Below are 26,680 nucleotides of genomic sequence, written 5' to 3'. Positions count from 1 at the left end.
TTTATGCTGAGTTGAAGAATGCTTCGTACTAATTGCAATTTACTGATTATGGGCAAAATATTAACACTCATGACATTCCTTTTTTGGAGTGGAAAGCCTTAACTTGTGGCTTAAACGGCCATTTTATTTTCATAGCAATCTAACAAAAAAACTTTTTTCTTTACTGTGTTTTAGGTACCTAAGATTACTGATAAAATTGCAAATAACGGGGCTTTAACTTGACGTAGGGTAGCAGTATTTTAAAAGTTTTTGTTCACTCTCTTTCTTGTCTGTATGAAAGTAAAAATATGTTATCCATTTTAAAAATCATTTTGCATACATTGAGTCTAAAAACTTTGAAGATATATACAGGTGTATTTATGAATATAGGCATTCATTAAAATTTATGTATAGGCATTATTTGATTGGAAGAAGGATTGATGAACACGAAGTGCTTGCTCCTCCGATAACAGACCTGGATTTCTTAATTGCGATGCTGATCATCATACGTAGATCCTATAATTACTGTTCATAAATATCTTTGGTTTTGCTTCTATTATTTTCACGAATGTGTTTAAATTATAATAAATAAATAAAAATAAGTTCTTTTTTAATATTTCAGAGCGTCTCACGTCACACTTCACATAAAAATAAAAACAAAAATTACTATGTCCATCCTACAATCCTTAAGAGTTTACAATGTTGGTAATAAGTAACTTAAATAAATATATTATAGTTGCCTCATCACTATATTTACTAGAATTTTCACTTTTTACTTAAAGGGATATAGAGACTTAACATCTTTTAAGAATGTAATGCTTTCTTAGTCCATGGCATGAGAAGCACCTTCTACGCCTTCGAGCTTTACTCTGCGGAAGTGAAGCTGTTTATCATGATGGGAGCTGCATCCTGGCACAGGAGTCTCTCACACAGACACTGCGTCTCCCAAGTCTCATGGCCTGGTAAATCATGCCATTCTTGATTATACGGCACATGTTTTCCACCGGAAAAATGTTCAGGTCATCTATAGATAAAGCAACATGGTCAAAGAGTTTCAGGAAGATAGTGAATATATTGCAAAATTCCCTCTATGAATAACACTGAAAAGATCATATACTGCAAGCTTTAATAATTGTGGCAGTACATTTCTAAATCTACACATACCCTTAATACTTCCAACGGCACGCTGAATAGAATAACTGATATTTTGTGGGAAAACCCCAAGAATCAAGCACGACGTAAGAGATTTTATCTTATCGAAAACCCAAACTCTTGCCTTTGAGAATGACGCTATCTCCCCTTTCACTTAAGGTCTGTATTATAGGTTGTGGTGTCACTTGCAGGATAGTGCCCTTGTCTATGTTTAGTTTTAGAACATGTCCGTCTCACATCTTTGCAATATTTTGCAAACCAACATTGAATTGTGAATTAACCCTGGCTGCAAAGGTCGGTCAATAGTACAAGTGTAACTGGTAATCCACTGCGTACTGATTTACTGTGCAGTTTTGGACATAACTGAGAAAATGAGACGTCTACAAATTGAACAGCAGCGGCCCCAGACAACTCCCCTGTGGCATACTTCTCTGTGAAGCAGATGCGTCACTTTGTAATCTGAATTCTGCCTTCGAGATACGTTTTAAATTAACAACAGTAGCCTAAATAATGAATTATTTTAATCATACCTAAACCTATATACCTCATTTGAGTTTGACACGCCCTGGATAAAGATTCTGTTTTTTCACAATCCTTCATTCATAAAAGAATTAAACAAATTAATATCACTTTTGGTGGAGCAATCGATATTTGGTTGAGAAAATATTTTATATTGTTCATAAACGTTTAATATAAATTCCTTCAAATCAGAAAAGTAGAATAAGATTTTTGATGGTCCAGGAGAGATAATAGGAAAATTAAGCAACATATTTTGACAATTTTTTAATCATATAAAAACAGCTCAGAATAAAAATATAAAAGTTTATACAGAATACACATACGTTTTAGGTTCAAGGTCCATTGCTGTAATCTCTAGCTTGTACTCTGCTGCTAATATTAAAATATCTGTCAGCAAATTTGATGTTATTCTCTGCCTCTGTTTCTCTTAGGTGTATCAATGCAAGATGTGTTCTGACATGTCTGCCATACATTAGCTGGTATGATGTTTTTACCAGTCGAGTTTACAAGCCTGCTTTAGTTGCATAAGTAACTAACAGTAGGCAACACATACTATCATCCATGACCTTTGGAATATATTCAACAGGGAAACGAGATAAAAAGTTAATGTGTTCATCTGATATTCTGTACTGTATACTGTAATAGAAGCCTTAGAGAAAGTATGCATAGTTAATTACCCTTGCAGTGGATGTTGATGGTTGATTTTTTACATAAATAATGGATACCAATGGTTTACGTTTTGACTCGATAGCACTTCCTTCGATAGCAGTAAGAGAACTTCTTTAGTCCCCAATGAGTACCTATTGCTTCTATTTCAATTTGAATTTATTTATGTCCACATGATGTTAGGATACGTGAAGCGAAACTTATTGGTCTTCAGTGCCATCGGTATATCTATGAGATAGAGCTGCACCCATTCCGGCTGGAGACGCGGCAGTCACCAGAACAAGAGGTAAGCCCGGGTTAAAGTGTACAAGTTCATAGTCACTAACAATTCTTGTTTTATTTTGTTAATCCTTTTTTCACACCTCGGAATCCAGTTAAAAGGTTTACTCTTTTGCAATAATTGATTTAGTGGAAAACCTTTAGAAGCCAGATCTTTAATAAGCTTATAGTTATAGTTAACAAGTCCTATAAATGTTCGAATTTCACTTAAATTAGTCAGCTGTTTGCTTCTTATTATTGCTTTAAATTTTTCTTGCGTCTGATGAAGTCCATGTTCATCTAACTTGTGACCCACCCAAGTATTCTATACTCTTCTGGAAAAACTTACAATGGTCTCGGTTTTAAATTTTAAGATTTTACTTCTCAGACGATCAAGTGCAATATTAAGTTTTGAAAGAAGGTCTTCTGCAAAAGATCTTTGAACGATTATATCTTCAAATTAGCACTGTACATTAGAAATGCCTTTAAATTCTGTGTACACGAATCTTTACAAATGGAAGGAGCAACCTTCACAACAAACATAAGCATGTTTTGACTCTATATAATAGGCTACATTTATTACAATTAAAATTTGAATTTTATCACTTTCCTCAGACATTTACATATAAAAGTCGGCGTTGCTTATATCAAGAGCTTCTAATAACTTGCCTCTATCCATTTGAGCAAAGATATCCTTGATTCTGGGAATATGATACTTTTCATCCCTTATGACTTTATTAATTGGCACATTGTAGTCAGCACAGACCCTAACATTTCCATTAAGCTATAGGTACTATAAGTATTCCGAAATATGAACGGTTAACTTTTGTAAGAATTCTAACGTCTCCTAACATTTTGAGTTCCTCTCAAGTTTGTCTTTCAGTTCGTAAGGCACTATTCTATGCTTTATGAATGTAGGCTAAGCATCTTCAAAAATTCTGGAAACGCGAATTTTTAACAGGAACCAATCCGATGATGTTTTTAAAAACATCTTTGAATTTAATCAATAACACATCTCCTTCAGACGGTTTTGCTACATGAGAAGCTTTAATTTCAGCCCAGTCGAGTTTTGTTTCCCGCAACTAATCCCTCTCAGAGATTGGATCCATAGTCTGGTTAAGATATTAAGTAAGTTATTATTTACAGTTGAAAAAAACAACTCCTCTAGATTTATCAATTAACCTGTGTATGTCTTCAATTAATTTAAGGGTCTTGAAATCTTTGTAAGATATTGGACTAAAAGCTGGTCCTGTATGCAGTTCCACTGATATTGATCGTTCATCAGTATAAATTTATACAATAAATTTGTTATTATTGTAATCAGACGTTTTACCAGTTTCAAGTTCATCTTGGTCTTCACTCTCATTAATTGCTTCTTGATTCATATTTTTTTTTGTAACTTTTACTTTGGAATCATACATTTTTTAAATTACCTATTTTGTCACAGTCGTTACACTTTGTGTCAATATGATCACATTTTTTGCCCTGTGCTTGGTTAGCCCCACCTATAACATTTTCCTTAATATTTTCGAATTATAATCTATTAGAACCTGATTTTTGTGGATTTAGAACCCTATTCACTTTTTATGTGTAAGGATTTTGTACATTAGCAAGGTCCGCGTTGTTTTGAACTAAGCCAGAGGTGGAAATAAGCCTGTTTTACGATTTTTACAACTCCATAGAAATAGCCAGCTAAAGTAAATGTTTTTATGGGATTTAGGTTTGATCTTGAAATAGTTTGATTCTAATACTCGTATTACTATTATGCAGTTCCCTGATAAACTATAGACCCTACAAAACTTCTGCAATATATTTTCCTAATACACAGTTAAAATCGCATTCAGTGTTAATTTATTAAATGTATGGAAAAATAATTTACGTTTTTAAACATTTATTTGTTCTGGAAATGAACTTGTGTTATGACAAACACATAAATTGAAAATACATAATTTTGTTGGTTTGGGTTCAACAGAATCTTTTAACAAAATTACTAGCTCAGTATAACTTTTCTTAAGAGTGTTTTCGCGTGTCTTCCCTTGTCTGCAGCGCTCTGGAAACCTTCTATGCAGCAGCGTTAATTGCTTCAGCCCTTCCCTCCACTCTTCCAAAAGGCAACTGCGTTCTCTGCCAGCATATTCATCTCCGCTGTGTACACAAGGAACGATTACGTCACAGTTTGACCAGTTGGAACTAACTTGACGAAATTAAGATAAAAACAATTCCGTATTAGTTTTACTTTGTTTACTGGAGTTACAGTTTATTTTATTTATAAATAAAAGTCTACTAATATAAACTATTACAAATATGTAGCCATATAAAATCAGACGCATAACACATTTTGTACGAAAAGCTAAAATATAAAATAGGAACGCTCAATATTTCAACAATTAATATTAAAACGGAACATAACTGGAATTTCTGCAACAACTATTAAAGCACAACTATAGCTGAGTATTGCGGTCAGTAGATTGAAGGCGCTAAGATAATACGATACGACCACAACTGATTTAACATGGACTGCCGAGAATGACTAGCGGAATGACTAGCGGGAAATCGGTTTATAGTCGCGGCACAGATGGCAACACATGCAGCCAGCAACGATGCGCAGTATACCTAACATCCAATTATGTTCCGAAGGACCATGTGAGTATTTTGGAAATCATAATTTCTTATTGACTAGCCAAACAAACCAGCGTTACCAAGCTAATTATTATTTACAATATTCCAAAATTAATTATATTTAATTAATAGGTTATTAAATCTTAAGGACACTGTCGAGGTCCTGAAGATGGAAAATGAACAATTTGTAAATTAATAATGTCACTGAAGTTTTTATGCCAAATTCTATTTTAGTTTACACAGCTGAATAGCTCTAAAGATTTAACTTCTTTTTTTAATAAGAATCCATGTAAAAGTTTATATAATAAAGGTTCTAAGTGCCTGATACTTAATTTCCAAGCGATTAAGTGCTTGATGCTCAACTTCATAGTGTTTAAGTTGTACCGTTATTATAGTACATATATTATATTACTTTGGAGCTAATACTTTATAAATCAAAACCACTTTTCGGAAATACTTGATTTATTCCGAATTAAAGTTCACCCAAAAATTTAACAAAGTTTACAAACTTTAGATTTGATTTTCTTCAAAAACTTCTCACAATCGGTCAAATATAATTAAGAGTCTGTTCAAAAAATGAATTAAAATTAAAATGAAACTAAAAATGTATACTTCTCCAAAATGGTTTAAATTAACAAAATAAACTAAAAAGTTCTCTTCTCAAAATATTCAAAATCAAAATAACACAAAACTTGATATCTAATTGACAATACTTCAGAAATTGAATTAATTCACAGACTCTGTAATATGGGAAACTTTAAAAAATTTAATCACAACAGTATAAAAATAAAAGATATTAACTAAACGCTGGTACGGGACTTACTACTTTGAAGACTATGGAGGCTGATAGGAAACTAATACGCACTAAAGAAAATTGATTTAAATTACACCCGATAAAAAGAATTACTCTATATCCCAAACTAGAGGATTAGAGGAAGAACTACTGCTTCTCAACTGGACGATCTGCACCCTGTCGTCCACACTCCAACACTGCACCCCTCTCCTCAAGCCAACCGGCTCGGGAACGTATCACCGTCGACATCTCGATCAGCTGTTATCTTGTCTGAAACCAACAACAATGTCCACGTACCGCGTCTAGTTAACAAAAGAGCCTACTTCCTACCGCAATTCAGCATAATAATTATAACTATGGTACAAATTTTATATAAAATCAGGCTATAAACAATAAACATGCCAGACAGACTACGTTATTAATGGATGTATGACAGGTGGATGGAGACATTTACATCACTAAATAGATCCCGAGGAAGACCTTTTACTGGAAAAATTCATTTTTGTTTTGTCAGATTAAATATTTAACCAATTTATAAAGTTTCCGTTCAATTTTGTAACATTCTTTACAATGCATACAAATGAAGAAGACGAGATCAATGTAACCGATAGAACCGTAGAATGTAAGATGGCTCCTAAACTAGAATTCTTAATGCGTGAATGATTTACAGTAAAGATTACAATACATGTTGCTACCAACCTGACGCCTTTCTTTTGACCTTTTAACATTGAAATAAACAATTATAACATTATGGTTTTTACAAATTTTGCACCAGTTGTGTTTTACCAGTAAAATTTTGATGATATTGTATATGTATTTGAGTCACATTATGTTGTATTATCACCAACAAAACATTTTAACACGAGGTCATGGCCGCTCTGTATGTAATTGTTATAAGATTAACTCAGTTACTCAAATTCTTGTTATTTATTATTAAATTTGAACAAACTGATGAAACTCATGTAATGCAGCGCTACCTACCAGAAACGCCCCCAACTATGATCGACCTGTCACTACTACCGCATTCACGCGGTAATTAGTGAAAACACATGCAGAAGGCCTTCATTTACTATCATTTTTGGTGTGGTTTAAATGTCGAGGCAGTACGAAAGCAAAACAAATAAAATTATAACACGCAATTAATTAGTTTGAAAACTTTGTTTCTGTTACTTCACGCTATTGTGCAATGGTATTAAAAGTGTTGGTTTTTTACAGTAATAACACAAGTGATCTACTTTATGCCTTCAAAATATAATTTAAATTTTTATAAACTGATTATGTGTTTTAAACTAATTAGTTATAATATAATGTACAGTTTAAAGATGACTTCTTTTAATACAGTTGTAAATAACCTCTTTTACAACATTCGGACACAATAGAATCATAATAATATTTCTTAAAAACGACAAACATAACTATCAGTGCATTTTTAATATTTTATTTCATGATGAATGCTCGTGAGAAAATTACTGTTATTCCGATGTACCGAAAGGAATATTTATTTCTTCAGGAATTTGTGTTGTTTTTTACGGAAAATTTATAATTTTACTGCCATGAAAAGTATTAATATACTTATATAATCCAATATAACACTCTTATATACTTAAACAATATATTAATATACTCTTTTGATAGGACAATACAAAAGAGAAATTAACATAAGTTTTATGCATCATAGAAATCACTGTTGTATAAATGAAGTTTCACACAAATTTAAAGTCTATATATGAAATCTTTCTCGACATTTCTTGCTACATGATACATTAACATATGTATTCATTAGATTGCTTTTGATATAATTTTCAAATAGTAAAGTTTACACATCAACTCATTATGAAATGATGTTGTATACGTTGGTATAGTTAGTTTACATGTGTTAATATGTTACACGTTCGAATCTCTTATGGATACATTAAGTTTGTATACAAAATTATTTATTCTGTTATTTTCTATTTGCCATCATGAATAAGAACAATGTAAAAATATTCGCTATCGGTCACCAAAATCATAGGAAGTGTAATACACCATAATCAAACTCAGTGTTCCTCATGTAGAAATGAAGCCTTTTGCACAATTTGAAGTTGTTTTGGTTAGTTCGGTTTTGACATATCGTGCGAACAGACATACAGATAGACAGACTGACTTACAGAGAGATATAAATAAATGCTTTTCAGCCGAACTATTAATAGGTTTTGCAAAGGCTCAGAAAATAAAGTATTAAATATATTTTCTTCCTTTACTGTCTAAATGCAATATTAATTAATTCCGTTCAACATTGATTTACAAAAAGTACTTGCTCAGCAGATACTCGAACTCGAGCCCTATTCTTTACCTGCAAGTGACAGATCCTGGTTTGAGTCCATTTTTTACTGAACTAACAAAAGTTTTACCTGTTAGAAATGTTAGTTACCATGATTAAGCTTTCAGTCTTTGTGGGCTTGCAAAAACTTGGCACGTAAAAATGTTATAGTAGATTAAACATATATGGAAGATAGAACTTGCTTATGTGTTTGTTTATGTAAAAATTGAATAGCATTTTTAATAGTTTAGAACATCTATAACTGGAATAGGTTCAAAAGTTCAAAAGCACAGTTCAGAGAACCTTTATCTAGCGTAGTTCCCAACTCCTCCAAAGGGAGTCTTCGGAGCCAATTCTGTCATTCTTACGGTTTAGGACATTTCATAAGTTATAAAATGAGTACTTACCTAACCGCTAAAATCTAAAAACAGCGGAGAACTAATCTTTACTCCTTAGAAAATTTACACAATATAAATGCAAACAAATTTAAAATAGTGGTTAAACCAACAAAACATGTAGTCGTGCCTACATAAAATTTTGCCACCTTAAAGGGATTTTTAACTGCTGTAAAGATCTGTAGGGCGTATCCCGGAAGAATTAACGAAGTAAGAATCGATCTATATTCTTTCCAGGGCACTAAAGAATGTCCATATAAAAGTTTAGTAGAATCGGTTAAATATTATCTACGTAAAATCAAAACAAACAAAGTCACTTTCGCATATTTTTACAAAATAATTTTATTTTATTATCTGGATATTTTTCATACTCTGTGATCAAGAGCCGTTGCAGAAAAGGGTGAAAAGGGTGAAATAAAAAGTGTCGTTACTATCAAGCATACTCCATGTTTTCATACTATAAGTAAAAAGTTGAAAATAGTGGTTAAATTAATGGTTAATAAAACAATGTTTCTACAGAACAGTTTATTATGTCCTCCACCGTAGACTAATGGTTATAGTCTCGGCTCTGTAACTATAAACTCAAGGGTTAAAATCCCGGGGTGGCCAATCATGCACAAATATAATAATTTGTGTACTTTGTTGATACAAGTGTACACCGAAGCCGGCATAGTTAGCGCTTTATTATAACAATTTATTACATCTAACTCTCTCTTTCAATTAATAATATTTGTTTCCTGTAATGAAACTTTAGAGACCAAAATAAGATTTTTCGCAAGTTTAGAGACCAGTGGGGCGCAGCCCGGGTTTTCGAATTAAAAATAGCCATATAGCCTATTTATACACATAAAATATAGGACTCTAAATATGTCCATATAAAAGTTCAGAACAATCGGCTGTATAGTTTACGAGTGAAGGCGTATCAAATAAACAAACTCTAAATCACTAAAAATGTACACAAGGGGACCCGGACAGTCCTATTACGCTAATGTTAAATTGTGTATTTTGTGGATCACTTTCTTCAAAATCTATTAGAGATATCCAAATGAAATTTTTACCACACCTTCTTTGACATTATTAGTACACTTTAACACAGGGATTTAAAAAATACACAATTGTTTTTAAAATTTAATTTTTTTATATGCTGCTAATTTTTTACTTAAAATTTCACGTATAATATTTTATAAAATATTAACTAATGTGCTAATTAACAAATCCTCGAGTTAAAGTGTTTTAATAATAGCCTATAATATGTGGTAAATTTCAGTTTTGATATCTCAAATGGTTTTTGAACAAAGTGTTCCACAATGTAAAAAAATGCAACTTTCGGGAATCGCGATTTAAAGTAATGCGTACTATTTCAATGTTATAAAAAACTGATTTTACTTACAAATTTTGTTTAAAACAGGCCAGCCCCATAACTTGGATTGTCTGGGTCTTCTTCCTTGTCTTCCAGCTTCCTTTTAGATTGCCTCTTGGTCTGCCTTGCCCTTTTCTTTAATTCAGCAGAAGCGCGCATTGAATTTCGAAGGCTCTCGGTGTCTAGTAATTTCATTGTAGAAACAGTGTTTTTGCCAATAGAAATTCCCAATTTCTGTAGGACCTTACATTTAGTAATCTGTCCGATATTAAAAGTTGAAACGGCTTCATAAACTCCAAAATGTAAGGTATTTATACCCACAAATCCAGTTTTTGGGAGGCGAGCCCATATCACACTATTTACACTTTCGTTAGGGTTTAGGGTCTTTTTCTGTAAACACTTTTTCAAGAGATCAGGATCTAACAGGCTCCTAAACACTGGCCTAATAAACTCCATAATAACTGAGGGGATATTATTTTTATGTTTGTATGTCTCACCAGTTACAAGAGATCGTTGATACTTGCACCAAATTTTAGCGCCTTTTGAGCAAAGACCATGTTGAGGATTTTCATCACTGGATGACTTGTGATAAAATAAAGCCCATATTCCTTGCTTCATCTCTTCAACTGTATTGCTCCTTCTTATGGCTTGGCCATAATAGGCCTGGAGCTGGTCTATAGCACTTGATGAAAGGCGGTTTTTTACCTTTCAGTGGTTTACCATCAGCAAGTTTTATGGACTTATTATCGGACTTTAGTTTGCGTAGCCTAGTACCCATCCGCTTTTGTATGTGTCCAATACACTCTAATTTGTCTATTAGGACATCTGCTCCATAAGGCATCATCTTCTTTACTGATAAAGTAATGAGTACTATAACAAATAAGTTGCGTTGCTCAGCTATGAGGTGTTGTTGCCTTGCCATATTTATGTAAACACACTTTCGAATTTATTTTTTTACGAGTGCTAATAAAATTTAAAATATAAAGTGTTGTATATCAAAATGTTCACAAGAAAATTGTCTACAAAAGTAAATAAAAAAGTGAAAACGTAATTTTTACCAAATTTTTACTGTCCGGGTGGAATTTATACAATTTCCTTCTGTCATACAACAACATTCAATACAAAGTGCTTAATAAATTTTGTAATAAGTCTAATTTCTAAAAAATACAATAAAATATTTAAAATTATCACAAAAAGACCTCACTTCGTGCCTCTTGAAGGGTGTGTGAAAAGCTCTCAGTCAACCCTCATTTTAATTTGAACTTGAAAGTTATAGTATTTTGAATTAATATCAGGTTAGCAGGAGGCGGTTTAAAAGTTTTTAGTCTAAACCATACGCTGGCTAAATTGTGTCTATTTATGGTTTCGTGACAGTATTTTAAAGTACGGAACATTTATTTTTAAGACAAACATTATGGTGTGATAAACCAGAAGACTGGTAAGTGTAAGGATGACACTTGATTGAAAGACCTTCCCCTGAAACTACCCCAGTTCTTCGGCAAATCCCGAAGGTTAACGGCTGAAAAATAAACCTGTTTTTATAATAAAGGAGACTCACAACAGAAACCCCAGAAAACAATGTAAAAACTGTATCTGGATTAATTAGATCATAGTAGCCCAAGGCGAGGCTTCCCTTGAATCAAATTGTGAAATGCTCCTTAAAGCAGGTGCTTAACAAGCATGTGAACTTATTTAGACCACCTGACATCAAAACCAAGGTAGATATCAAGGAACGTTGTTGTTAATGACTTAAGTTTTCGATGTTTGAGGGTGAAGCTGAGTTGTCTGTGTCTTAGAAATATTCTAGAAAAGTATATTTACAGAGAGATAATTACATAAGTCTTCAGATAGTGAGTTAAATTATTGCACTAACTCTTCGAAATCATTGTGATCTAGTACCACACAGGTGTCGTCAGCAAAGAGAATAACTTAAATCATTTCAATGCAGAGACGTTATAAAGCTGGTTAAGTCATTAATAGACTCGTAAAATTAAAATATGAGCAGTCCCAGAATTGAACGTTAAGCCTCAGCCATTGTTTTAAGGAATATAAATTCAGATTCACATCTTTCCATTAATTTAGATTTGAACATATTGTAACCGACCTCTCAAATAATAAATAAAAAAGATGACAAACTTTGCTTCGCTGAGGTCGCAAAAAAGTCCAACTGTGGGATCCCCAGAATCAAGAGAAGTAAGGATCCCACTCAAAGCGAACAATTTGTATACAAGAAAGATCAGCAAGCCTATTACAAATAATCTTTTTAACATCTTTAGAAAAAACGGGTTTAATACAAGCAGGTCTGAAATAAATAAAATCTGAATTCATGGGAGGCTGTTCCAATTTCTGATAGATCCTAAATAATAAATCTTAAAATAGTACCAATAAGATTTTACACATATATAGCTCCTATTTATTCGAATGATTTGGCGATGTAAAGTCTGTAAATCTATAGTTAGATATCAGGAAATTGTCCTATTCCTAAAGTTTAATTTGTGTTATTTCTTTTAACTTTTCTTTTTACAAAAACGTTTTCAAACTTTCGTGTCCATTTCTGTATTTGGTGTATCTGTTTCGTTTAAATCTCTTTTAAACGAAATATCTGTTTCGTTTAAATCTCTGTTAATATTTATTAGGCTTTAATTTTCTTATAGATTTCATTTGTTTTATTTTGAATATTTGTATACAATTCTATGTACTCTAGTAAAGATGTAAAGAATTTGAGAATGTAATTGTGTTTCGTTTTTACAGTTATGAGCATAAATCAATTCGTCTTATTACTATTACTATTTTATAATTTACGACAGCAAATAAATTATTAATATAGTAGATTTTACATATAAACATTTTGTGAGATGAGATATATTATTTGTTCTAAGTTTAATGAATATTCTATAAAAAGTCAAAGATTACGAAATAACTTGATAAGTTGCTAAGTTGATAAGTTGCGAAATAAATTGATCATAATATGCTAACACAATTATTATGATTAAAAGTGGAGAAGCCGTGCATTTTATAGAGAATTTCCATCCAATAAAGAACACTTTATGAAATTAAGAGTATATTTTTATTTCATTGGAAGAGAGTAAAATATTTTTCCAAAACAAAATATTTCCAATGATATTTTGTTTCTTAGATATTGCGTTTGATAATTAAATTATAATTGTATACTGCTATTTGTTATATTAGCGGCAACAGATAGTAATATTTACTATTTAATAAACTATTAAAATCTTGATGAACAATGCACCACTGTTAAATTTTTTAGAAATAGAAAAATCACTAATGAATTTCTGTGAATTCCAAGTTTTTTTTTGATAGATAAATTATGATTAGAATCATTTTAAGGGTTTAAAACATTGTATATACGAGTATAAAATATATTATAAAACTTTATTAAATTATTTAATTAAAACGATACAGATCAAAGTTGGCTTTTAAAAGTCGTATAAATTTGTTTTCTCAAAATCTTCAGCTGGAGGGCAAGGATCATCCGAGAAACACAGTTCTGTCCACCGTTCTGGCGTGAGACCTGGGAATTTCTTGATGAATTCATCCACAGTACATGGATCGGGACATCTTCCCAGAATCAGTCTTTCGAGGGTATGACTCATAGAATGGTAATATAGGACCTAGGAAGAACAAAATAAACATTTCACATTAGTTAAAAATTTATTTTCTAGTGTAGTATAATTGACTATGATTACAACCCATTCAATTTTTAGACGTCAATTTTGAATGTCCTTGATATACAGGGTGTTCAGAAGAGGGCATCACAAACTTCTGTGCCTGATAGTACTCATAATTTCAAAAAAGAAATGATCCATAAATATAGGTCGAGAAACATTTAATTTAGCCGTTAGCCGCCGGCATTTTGTATTTCTTTTATTGTACAACAAAAGCCTTGAGCAACCAGTCAAAACAGCTGATGTTTTTCAAGTGACAAAATGTTTGTTGCTCCAGGCTTGTGCAAGCATACATTTAAGGTATTGGGCGTACTCGCTTATTCGTGGACGGATTTTTGCTTCAATGAGTGTCGTTGGAATTTAAAAAGATGCAAAACAGTTGGTTTGTTGTAAATTGTTTATAAAAACTATTGTTTTTTTTTTTTTTTTGTATTTTGATTTTAAACATTTTAAATTGACGCCATGTTGTTAATATTAAAGCAAATTACACTAATATTTTTTTTAATTATCCATTTTTTGTTTATCGCTATCAATGTGCAAAGGTTGGTATCAGTAGCTTTACCAGTCTGGAGATGAAGTTTTTATATAAAAATACAAAATTGCGTCTAGCTGCGAAACGACTCATTTCGTGACCTATGTTCATAGGATATTTTTTTTTCATCAAAAGTTTATGACACCCATTTTTGAACACTCCGTATATGACCAATATCTTACGGTTTTACAAGCACAAGTTTTTCAGTTTTATTTCCCATAAATGTAATAAAACTAGGAGAAAAAATGTAGCAAATTTTGTTGCTTTTGTACTTTTAATAAAATGGTATTTAAAGAATTAATTTCAACGAGCCCGATTAAATTTGGATAATTTATAAACAAAATTGGACCGGCAATAATCTAGCAGCGTAGAGCCAATTTGCAAAGTACATGTACGTAACCCAGGATTTATTTCAATTTATAGATCAATTTCTATGAAGAAATCAATCGGCAACCGTGCTAATTTCGGCTGGAAAGTTGGAATTTAAAGGTATCATTAAAAAAATAAAACGATAGTTGCTTTATCTGATTATATTTTTATTAGCGTAATAGATTAAAAAGTGACAACCAGATAAATATTAGTTATATCACCGTCAAACAACTAGATAAAGAGAGTATATTGTTAACGGAGCTATTTAAAATTTATTTAAGTCTGACGCAACCATGATAAGTGTGTCAAAAATAGTTGACAACGTTAGATGAGTGAGATACACTAATTAAGCCACATAATGTGAATACCCATTACCTATACTATTTAACTTATATAGAGTAACCTCTTTATTAACATATATAATTTTCTGTGTAATTATTTTAAATTAGATTGGTTTATTTAACATAGTTCAGTGTAAATTTGAATATTTTTAGTTAATATTTATATTTAACCCTATTTGCTTTCGTAAGTTTGTATTAGTTTGGTAACATTATCTTGAAGTATGAACGTAAACACATAATTTAAAAATGTTTTCAATCAATTAGTTTATTCAAGTAATTAAAATTATTCGAGTTAAAAACAAACCTTGATTGAAAAGGTGGGGGTACACTTCAACTGGCTCACACATCACTTGACTTTACTAGGAGACCAACAGCTCAACGGTGATTACCGAAAGAACACCATTGGCCGGGCAAGCATTAGATGTCCAAAATAATGGCGTAATGAAGAAAATTCCAAATCTTTTTAACTGCCCGGTCAAGAATAAAAGTTTATATGATAGTTTATCTGGCAATTTGTTTTATATGATAGTTATGAAATTTTATACTAAAAAAATATATTTGTAACAATATTTTATACAAATTTGCTTGTAATAAAGGATCACAAGTATCCGAGTGACGAATTTTTAAATTTGTGGTTTGTTTGAAAAGCACAAAATATTGGTAACCTTTTTCCTTCTTATGGAAATAAAAATTGGAAGACTGAAACGAGCTAAACTTTAATGAAACTCCCGTTGATTTTGCACTCCCAGTTCGTTGGTGGTATAACTTTTAAATTGTTGGTACCTAAACATTCTTGATCGGAGAGTAAAAAAACATCGCAAAGATTCAGTGTTCTAGCAATAATATTGTAAATGTTTTAATTCACACAAAATATAATCTCAGTGCCTCCCTCCGTAGGGCTTTAAATGTGTGTTTCATATTGTTTCTGTAAATAGGAGTAGTAGGCCTACCTTGACTTCTGAGATTAGGTTCTCTCGATGAACCTCGAACAAGACACCATCGCCGGGGTCAATGATTGCCCTCACGTCTACCCCCATACCACTCAGCACACCCATTATTGCAAAATCAGATGTTCCGTGAAACCTGAACTTTTCTTCTCCTGCCACTTCGTGTTTTTTTAGTTGTTCTTGAATGCTGTACAGCAGTGGTCCTGAAAGAAATATAAAATTGTGTCAAACTTTAAACAGTAAAATTGTATTATACCGAAGTACAGTGGGGTTTATAAAATAAATAAACCTTACCCTTTCAAATAATTATAATAAATTATAGACATTTGCACAACGTAGAGAGTCAGATTTCGGTCATTTAAGTCTATTTTTTGGTTTCGGACTATTTTCCAGTTTATTTCCTTTTGATAAATCATTCAAAGAGGAATTTTCACTTACTGTTAATATACTATTTATAAATTTAATACGATTTTTTGTCAACTTATCACGTAATTTTTGTAATACTTTAAGTAAACGTTGTTTTCCTTATTTATGCGATAAGCTTAAAAATATTTTATACAAGTTGTATGTGATTTATTGCTCAGTTTACAAAACACTTTCAAAATGAAATTAAATGAAATTTACTTTAATTCATTCCAAGATTTCAAATCGTTTTATATATCACCCAAACATAGTGAACAGGGTTTTTAAATTCTAACTATTAATTTTTATTAAGCAAACAACTTGCCAAATAATAATACAAATGCCAATAAGATAATATCGGAAATATAATGTATGCATTTTAAATTTTAAAAAGTTGAACAATCAAAGAGTGTACACTATTTTAAATGTGCTAATTACGTGTAGGTACTAATGACTAATGATGAGCTGATACACGCCATTACGATGATACACAACAGTCACGCCAGACACATTATAATCAAACCAGTATTAATATCCTTCAATATCAATTTATCATAAACTATACCTGAAATAAACTGTAGGCAGCTCTGTTTGTGTTCTAAGTAAACGTTGTTATAATAGAACTCTAAGAAAATGGGTTCTAGAAGATCGGGGAAGAGGGGTTTGTTATTCAACTCTGGCCTTGGTTCAATAACCCATTCAGGTTGTGGAAGCCCATTTAAGCCCTAAAACACATTTAATTTAACTCCTTTGGAATTAAAGTGACAAACAGATTATTAAAATAAACAGATATCGCTCAAATATACACCAGTGAAAAATATTCTTGTTCTTCTGAAAAAGAACACAGTGGAAGTTGAACAATGTTTCCGTCGCACATTTTCATGTTCTAGATATTTTTACGGTTGTGTGTTTCTTTGTATCTGGAATATAAATGGCATAATCGTAGTTGTATCAAATCAAGTTGGGTCACAAAAAATCTCTTATTATTAAATAGATTTTATGTATTAAAAGCGTTTTACACACACTTTACATATATCTATTGTACTTAATTTCAGTATACGAAAGAGATAAATACTGAGTTTTACTGTGGCTATAAATATAGTCCTTATGGCTCAGACGGAAGAATAGGTAGTTTTTACACCTGAAATATTATTAATTTACTTTCATGAGATTTACACGCACTAAATTTCTTGAAAACTGCTCGAGATAAAAAAAAAACAGCAAAATGTTAAAAAAAACTTTTGTGACGATGGATGATTTGACAGAATTTTGGACATTTGCCATTGCTATGGTTACAGAAGGTATAACACAACGTTTCGATGATTGGAATCTATCCTCTTTATCAGGTCAGGGAGGTACTAGTACATACAAAAATAGAGAACAGAAAGAAGAAAAGAAGGGAAAGCAGAGGGTTCAAACATACCAAAAAGCTCCTTAGAGGCTAGTTCAGGGGTTGTCACTGCAAAGAATGGAGTCCTGAGCATAAGTCAAGTGCAATCACTCACCCAAGCAGCTTCTGGGTATATGCGAACCCTTTGCTTACCTTCTTTTCTTCTTTCTGTTTTCTATTTTTGTATGTACCTCCCCCACCTGACGAAGAGGATAGATTCCAATCCTCGAAACGTTGCGTTTAGAAAATATTATAAGCATTTTGGAACACATTTAATATTTTCTCTAGGTTTATAAATAACGGAGTTATTTAAGATATTGCTATTATTAGTATGGATAATTTCCCTTTATGGAGAATCTATCACAACCTTAAATTTACACCCTTACTTGTGGGGGGTTATTTTCCCATAGCTTTTGCTAGGATCGTCGTAGTGATGTTTTGTTCGTGTAATTAAGTTTCCATAAAATAGACCTTTAAAATGACATGTCACAAGATAGGGGTCGCATTTTGAACATTTAAAGTGACCCATCTTATCCTTAAAAAAGTCCAAACAATTATTTGAATAGGTATGGTGAATATTTTACATCGATATCTCAATCCGCTGGGAATATACCCAGGCGTATCAGGACTTAATTAACACCCTATAGTATATGAATAAGCCAAGAGCTCTAAAAATGTCACAGTTGACATGTATCAGTTGTTTGCTACTCCCGGCTTGTGCAAACATACGTTTATAGTAGTCGTGCTCGCTTTTGACACATGACTTGTCAGTATATAAGACTCGTCTAAGTATATAATTGGACGTCCTTCATCTCTGTAACGTTTGAGTGCTCTTAAATACGAAATTCTTTTTTCTGTTATTTCATTAGTCTCGATCAAAATCTTGCGGTTATTTTGTGTCCTTCTCCATCGAAAACCAAGTTCTTTAAGAATGTTGTTGAGGCTTGATTTTGATCCTTTAAAGTCGATCCGCTGTTTCAATTCTTCATGTAACAAAGATACAGTTGGTAGCTTGTTTTTTAGAAGATGGAACTCGTACACAACTCGCCTTATCAGAGCTTTGTCAAAGTCATCCAATCCTGTAATAGGCTTTTTACGATTACTTTTCAATTTGTTTGGGTTGAGAAAGCTACTTTCACCATTGTCATTATTAACGGTTAAATTTTTAAGCTCTTTATTAATTCTTGAGATTTCACGTTCTGAGACGCCTGTAGCTACTGCTGTTCGGACACGGGCCTTTAATACTTAAAGTTTTTTTCATCAGCCTCCTTTTTCATGAATATATATACATTACTGACAATTTCACGACTTTGACTGTGCAAAACTCTACCCTTCAGTTTTGATTTCACGCGGTCACACATATTGCTTATGAAATAAGCTTCTTACTAAAACAAAATAACACAATAAAATACGTAATAATTATTCACAGTTAACTGCACACAGTAACACACAGCTTAGAACAACTCACTGTTAATACTGAAGTTTAACGATGCTCACTCTATTACAACAGATGTCACACTGCTATTATATTGTTTGGAGGGAAGGTTTGCTGGAGGGAAAGATGAGTCACAAGTCAGCCAAGCCCTTCCGGCTGGCCCGACCTTGAAGTCCGCCACCGTGGCGCGGGCGTGATGTTTTCAGGAATGAGCGATTCACACACCGTGGGGGTTCACAGCACCTAATCTAATAGCACCTAATCTCACAGCACCTAAAATTTAGCCGTCTAATAAGGCCGATTCTCATAGCACCTAATATTATAGTATCTAATCTCACAGCACCTAAGGAAATGCCCGAGAGTCGCACGGCACCTAAAGATCGTGCTGGAGTTTTATAGCACCTAATATCACACCACCTAAAAGGGAGTGGTGGGGATCGCCGGAGGGGTAGGCCACGAGCTCCTCACGTGTGTGTTTAATGGGGCGATCAAGCCAGGCGGAGAGAAAGAGTGGGGATGGAGGGGCCCCTCCTGCCAACTACAGATAGCCCGCGTATTATAATAGTGGAATGAGCAGTCCGCGCGTTCTCGCTCTGTACTCCTCTGAATTTAATTTAGTTCAGTACCTGGCAAACCTATTAAAATGTATCACTGTATTTTCAAACCCCTTTCCGTAGTTTAGTACAGCATACATATATTTAAATTACATTTTCAAAGCTGGATGTTGCAGGATGCAGCACAATTAAATTGCAGGCAATCAATGTGACAAGCCTCTTAAAATGTACCACTGTGTTTTTAGCTTCGACGAACCGTGGATCGTTGCACAGTACCTAACCTTATAGCGCCTAATACCACAGCACCTAAATGACGATTTTTTTTCTGTAGGTGGTATGAGATTAGGTGCTAAAAGATTAGGTGCTATGAAGCCGCACCTCACACACCCCTCTTCCCCCCGCGCCATAGCCTACCACCGACCGGCCGCGCGCCCAGACATATTATTCTATCTGTACGTTTAGGGATTTCGTTTGAAACAAGTATCTTTAGAATTGCTATAAAAATTTAAAAATAGTTCGAATCTTGTAATCGTTATATAATCTATATAAATCAGCTGATGCGTATTAAAAGACAAAATATTTGGTGCCCCCGATTTGTGCAAGCGTACCATTAAAGTGATTTTATACTGTTTTTTTTTTTTTTATTTGACTTTACAAATTTTCAATAAAAACTATGTTTTTAAATATTAATGAAAATAACGCAATAACTTTTTTCCTCTTATTTATTCAAGCACATGTGCCAAATTTGATTGCTTTAGCTTAACTAATTCTAAATTATAATGTTTTTATACAACAAACATAGTGGCTAGCGGTTGGAAAAAACGTTTTGGATGTTTTTTGGTACGTCAAGTATGATTAGTTGTAATAGGCTGATGTTTAAAAAAAATTCTACCTAAAAGACTGTAACTCTCTAAACAAGACTTCTCTGTTTTACATCTTGTACAGATCACAACAAAATTATTTTTAGTTTATTTGATGTTTGCTAAACATGTTAGAACTATCGAATGGCAAAATGCAACTAACGCGATAAGGGGGAGAGTCGATACAGTAAAAGATTGACAGTACTGATAAAAATTCCTACCGTCACAGGCAACATTTGAACCTTCAGTGATTCGCAGCTTGATCATTCTTTGTGAATATAAACTGACATTTTACTCATTTTTATTCATTACCAAAATGAAGGGGAAAGTAGTTATATAGCAATAATAATATACACTACAATATAATAACTGTACGTCGTATCATATACAAAGAAAAAACATGTTATTATACAAAACATAGCATTGGAATCTTAGAACAGGCCAAGCAAACCCAAAGCGGTAGATTTGATAATTTGTAATTTACAGTATTTTATTTAACTTTAGAGATAATAGGCTAAACGTTTAAGCTCGTGGAATATATTTTTTGTTTTGGACATTTTTCTGTTAAATTCATATCCATTTGAAGTACAAAAGTATTTTTACCATTTCCCGTGAAACCACCGACATTCAAAGGATGCAGTTGAGACAATGTTGTAATAATGCACAAAAAATGGCTAAACACAAAAGTGTGGAATTTGTATAGCATGGGTATGAGCTATAACTGTAGAGAGTAAAATGTTTTTCGTTTATAAAAATACCAATTTCGTCGGTAAAAAGATATTTAAACGTGTCAGTTTCTTAAATTATATACAATTTTTTTCATAAGTCATGAATGAATAAAGTACTCAATTTAACTTTTTATCTTCGGCCGTTTGTTTTGTTGCATCAGCTGTTATTTTGTGTTCTTGGTGTTATATTGTGTTAGAAATGTCTAGAAGATAGCTGTCTAGTTGGTGGTGCCATCTTGTGGGCATTACTCAAACTACTTGGACGCCACGTGCCTTATCGTACACGAGTTCGGGAATGGTTACTTTGATGTTTTACGAGCTTTTTCCGATTTTATTCGTAGATAGTTATGTGATAGTGGTAATATGCTGTAATTATTTGACAAATTGACATCAATTAAGAAGATTGTAAACATCTTTAATTGTTTACTCTTTTTTAAACTTTAAATAACGTGTTTAATGTGTTTGTCAAAAACTCCTAAACGTTGGAGAAATACTCGGCGTTGGAGGAGACTTAGTGTGTAACTAAACCCGGCGCTAGTGGGTTAAAAAAGTGGTCCTGATAAAAACCTCTACATTTGTTTTTAACGCATGTTTGCATCAATAGGCTATAGGATAAAAATTCATTAAAACAATCCAAAATCGATTGTACCACCTTAAATGGAAACTTGCCTTGTAATTTGAATACAGCATTAAATCTATTTAACTCACCTCAAAGAGTATGACGTCATAAATGTTTCCGACAGACAATACTGAATTCATTTCTGGATTACCAGTATTTTCTCGCAGCAGTTCGTAAATCAGTTGACGATTTTTTCTACGATCGGGTTGTTCGGACACATTAACAGCTGCTGCGGCTATGGCTGCAATTTTTGGACATGTGTACTTGGCGACGTTAAGAGAATCATATACCTGAAATCATAAACTTTCATCATTTCGAAATAATTATTAATAATGACTAAACTATTAATAATCCAATTAAATTTATTTATTCAATGTTGTGTATTGATTAAAATTGTAAGAAGTTTAAAACATTCATTATTTATATTCAATGAAAATTTCTTATGTGAATATCTACGCTGAATATAAATTATACCAAATTAGTATTGATATATGATCGTATTTTTATTACTAAACTCAATTGAGACACTAAATTCTAGGTTTCTATAGTGAAAAATGTCTTGTTTTGAGACGAGTACCTATTTATAACGTAGTTTTAAACTATAGCCACATGTTAAGAACGAAAGCCTGAGATGCTTGAGATGCTTGGCCAGCTGACTAGCGTCTCCTCTTAAGATTTCAGTGCAAATTGTTAATGACTACTCCTACTTTCTGCAGTCCATCTACCAAACACTGACTTCATGGTTAATGTTAGACTACTGGTGTATCTTACTAGTCCTTCCAGTTCAGAAAGAAGAAATGGGTAGATGTGACAGCTGAAATATGTGCTAACATGAGGGCTATTGCAATAGTGTGATTTTAGGTAGATATTGTATAATAAAATCCTCCTATTACAATCAGCTTTTTGGTACCACTTACTGAACGCTTTACCGAATAAGGCCACCAGACCCAAAACCACCTCTCGTTCAAAATGTTATATATACACGTATACAGGGTGATTCATGAAGTTCTCCCCCCACTTCTACAGCACATTGTACTAGTACAAATAATGAAAAAAAATGTTATATAAACATAGGTCCGAAAACGCTTCGTTAGCGAGTTACAGCTAGCGAAAGATTTCGCATGAATTCCTGGGTAAAGAGTAAAATAAAGCCATACTGAACTTTTGGAAAGGTTAATTAAGTAGGAAATATCGTGGATTCTTATGTATTTTTACCTGATAAAGCTAATTAAAATTGGTTTCAGAACTGTACCTGTAGTAGTTTTTTGAGGGATTCAGGGTTAAATGCAAAAAATTCTGGCACGAAACAATGTTTTTTTTAAGTTTGATGTACAATAACTTTGTTAAATTGGTAATAAATACATAAAATCAACAAACATTAATTGTAGAAAATTTAATTCTGAGAAAATTCATATAATCAAAGTCTAAAATAAAACAGAAATAAGTACCAAAAAATCGATTTTATTCAGTATAATACATTACTAGCTGTAAAGAAATACCGTACGGTATTTAGTTAAAATAAAACAAAAAACAAAATGTTTGTTCCTTAATGATGAGATAAATTGAGAAAACAAGATTAACTGTTAAATAAATTTGTTTGTAAATAAAAATATCATGTTTTATTACGTTGTATTTTTTTTTAATAAAAATTTACATCAAATGTTCGGAAATAAATGAAGCAAACATTTTCCCATTATTGTTTACTAATCATCGAAATGCAGTTTTTTGTTTTATTAATTTCTAAGTTGGAAACGCACGAATAACAGCTGATCAAACAATGGTATCCTGTACTGTTACGTTAGAACTGTGTATTAGTGGTATTTTGAAAGCTACAGCAGGAGATCGGGTTCTGTGAATCGTGTTATTAAATGCAATTTTTCTGTGAGTTATAATTCGATTGTTTATTCAGCGAAAAAATGCCTTACTTATTTACATCAGAGGAATACGCTGATATGGTTTTTATTTTGGGTTACTGTAATTGGTTATGCTAGAGCTGCTGTAGAAGAATATGAACTACGTTACCCTAATAGGAGGATTCCAGATACCAAAATAATTTCAGGAAATTTTCGTACTCTTCGGGAAACAGGATCACTACCAAGTACTAGAACCAATTATGAACGAGCTGTCCAACTTGATGATGATATTGTTATTAATGCTGTTTCATCGCAGTCCAGGTGTAAGTACACGGACGTATTTCTAGGCGGATAGGAGTTTCGCAGTCAACGGTGTGGAGGTCACTTAATCGAAACAAATTTTATCCGTTTCATAAACAAAAGGTTCAACATCTACAGCTAGGGGATGGTCCCGCTTCGCTTGGAGTTTTGCAACTTTTTGAATATTAATAATCAACTTTACAAGCGTATTTTGTTTACGGATGAGGCACAATTCACTCGGGATGGTGTCAATAACTTGCACAATGAAACACTCATGGGCAGAAGAAAATCCACATGAGGTAGTGGAACAGAACTTTCAATACCGATTTTAGCGTCAATGTCTGGTGTGGCCTTTTGTACAATCGGCTGATTGGACCTTTCATATTACTTGGGACGCCTAAATGCTGAGTTCTATTTGCATTTCCTTCAAGAAGAGTTGCCGCAGCTGTTAGAGAATGTTCCTTTACATCTCAGACAAAATTTGTATTTCCAGCATTACGGAGCACCTCCCCACTTTTCACGTGCCGTTTCTGCTTACTTAAATCATCAATTTCCTGGACACTGGATTGGTGGATTGGTCGTGGAGGGCCTCACCCTTTGCCACCAAGATCACCAGATCTATCTCCATTGGATTTATTGCATCTGGGGATGGATGAAAGACATTGTATACAAGACAAAAGTGAATTCTCGTGATGAATTAATTGCCCGTACTATGGATTCGGCTGTGCAGATACAGGGAAGTCCTGAAAAAAATTAAGAAACGCAACAAAAGCAATACACAAACGTGCTGCAAAAATGTATTGATAATGATGGCCTCATTTTCGAACATCTATTATAAAAAGGTGCGTACGGTTGGCCCAACCTGATTAATTTTGCTTAAAAACTAGTAATGTATTATACTGAATAAAATCGATTTTTTGGTACTTATTTCTGTTTTATTTTAGACTTTGATTATATGAATTTTCTCAGAATTAAATTTTTCTACAATTAATGTTTGTTGATTTTATGTAATTTATTACCAATTTAACAAAGTTATTGTACATCAAACTTAAAAAAAACATTGTTTCGTGCCAGAATTTTTTGCATTTAAAACCCTGAATCCCTCAAAAACTACTACAGGTACAGTTCTGAAACCAATTTTTATTAGCTTTATCAGGTAAAAATACATAAGAATCCACAATATTTCTTACTTAACTAACCTTTCCAAAAGTTCAGTATGGCTTTTATTTTACTCTTTACCCAGGAATTCATGCGAAATCTTTCGCTAGCTGTAACTCACTAACGAAGCGTTTTCGGACCTATGTTTATATAACATTTTTTCATTATTTGTACTAGTACAATGTGCTGTAGAAGTGGGGGGAGAACTTCATGAATCACCCTGTATATATATATATATATATATATATAATATATATATATATATATATATATATATATATATATATATATATATATAAAACTGGCTATAGCAATCTTGAAGCGAGTTAATACGATACCCACATATATATTTTTAATACCTTAACTAAGTTCGTTTACCAGCACGATTTCTTTCCATTAAATTCATAATTCCGTTATTTATGAACCTAGAAAAAAAACTATAATTGTTTTGGAATGCTTGTGACACTTCCCAAATTTTTTGTTTCAACGTTTTTGTACCTCGAACGGATTTTTACTATTGAACAAATAATAATAATAATAATAATAGCTTTATTGTCGTAGACAATTACAATATTGTATGGCGAGCGTCATATCGACTAAAATATATTAGAATATAAATAAAAGTTACAAAACAATAAAAATAACAAACAGGTACCCTTAAAAATATAAAATTCAATTGTTTATTGCTTATAATTGTGAACAAAGAATGCAAAAAGTTTGCAAGGTAAAAAGGTAAAGTGCTACACATAACGGCACCCCCAACCTAACAGAGTAGTAGACTCCTTACACCAGTAGGCGCCTTAGCTTCCTCTTAAACAGGGGAAACCCCATATAAATGAATTAATAGTATTTCAGTGTTCACAAAATCAACTGAAACTAAGAATAAATCTTAGAAATCACTACATCATTACTAGTATAAAATACTCACGTAAACTTTATCGAATTCCGTAGAGTTCTCCCAGACAGGGATGGGCTGCCATGTCGGTAAATTGTTGAGTATCGGGGCGACAGGAGGAAACATGCCGGCCATCACACTGATGGGAGACATCACAGTCCTGGTACTCATGTTGGATGCAGTCACGTGGACCTTCTCTTGACTGTAGTCTCCAACAAAATCTCCATATCTTGCCCTTAAATCTTTTCCGACGTTATACATTTGTCTAATGCCAGCCTGTTTAGAAAAATTCATTAATTACAATACTATTATCATATAATTTTGTTATTATCGCCTGTACAATGACACATTTACAAGGTAAGAGCACTCCAAGCCTCGTGTCGGATCCAACCTTTTCCAATAGATTTGCAATATATCTGGTTAGAGTAAATTTAGTTACCTACCTGGAATAAAAGACTTATATATAGACTTTATATTTTCTGTGCAGAAAAAAAATCAACGAGCTGATTCAGTACTTGAAACCTATTGTACGATGTAACAGCTGTTCCACATTGGTGGAACTCACCCCGTG

At 32.7% G+C, this 26,680-nt stretch overlaps 1 protein-coding gene across 1 annotated transcript in view; it reads right to left on the bottom strand.

The window, feature by feature from the left end:
- Window positions 1-13,412: 13,412 nt before the first annotated feature.
- The window catches only part of LOC124367614 (putative acid phosphatase 5), a 34,312-nt gene continuing 21,044 nt past the window's right edge, over window positions 13,413-26,680 (bottom strand). Inside the window, exons 5-9 of the mRNA XM_046824575.1 lie at window positions 26,143-26,385; window positions 21,993-22,193; window positions 16,883-17,042; window positions 15,919-16,118; window positions 13,413-13,672 (exon numbers count right to left, since the gene is read on the bottom strand). Of these exons, the coding sequence (XP_046680531.1) occupies window positions 13,478-13,672; window positions 15,919-16,118; window positions 16,883-17,042; window positions 21,993-22,193; window positions 26,143-26,385 (999 nt within the window). The 3' untranslated portion in view covers window positions 13,413-13,477. The remainder of the gene's footprint in view (window positions 13,673-15,918; window positions 16,119-16,882; window positions 17,043-21,992; window positions 22,194-26,142; window positions 26,386-26,680) is intronic.

This window comes from Homalodisca vitripennis, chromosome 8 (assembly GCF_021130785.1).
Source record: "Homalodisca vitripennis isolate AUS2020 chromosome 8, UT_GWSS_2.1, whole genome shotgun sequence".
NCBI classification, from domain to species: domain Eukaryota; kingdom Metazoa; phylum Arthropoda; class Insecta; order Hemiptera; family Cicadellidae; genus Homalodisca; species Homalodisca vitripennis.
This window is presented reverse-complemented; position numbering and strand designations above follow the sequence as displayed.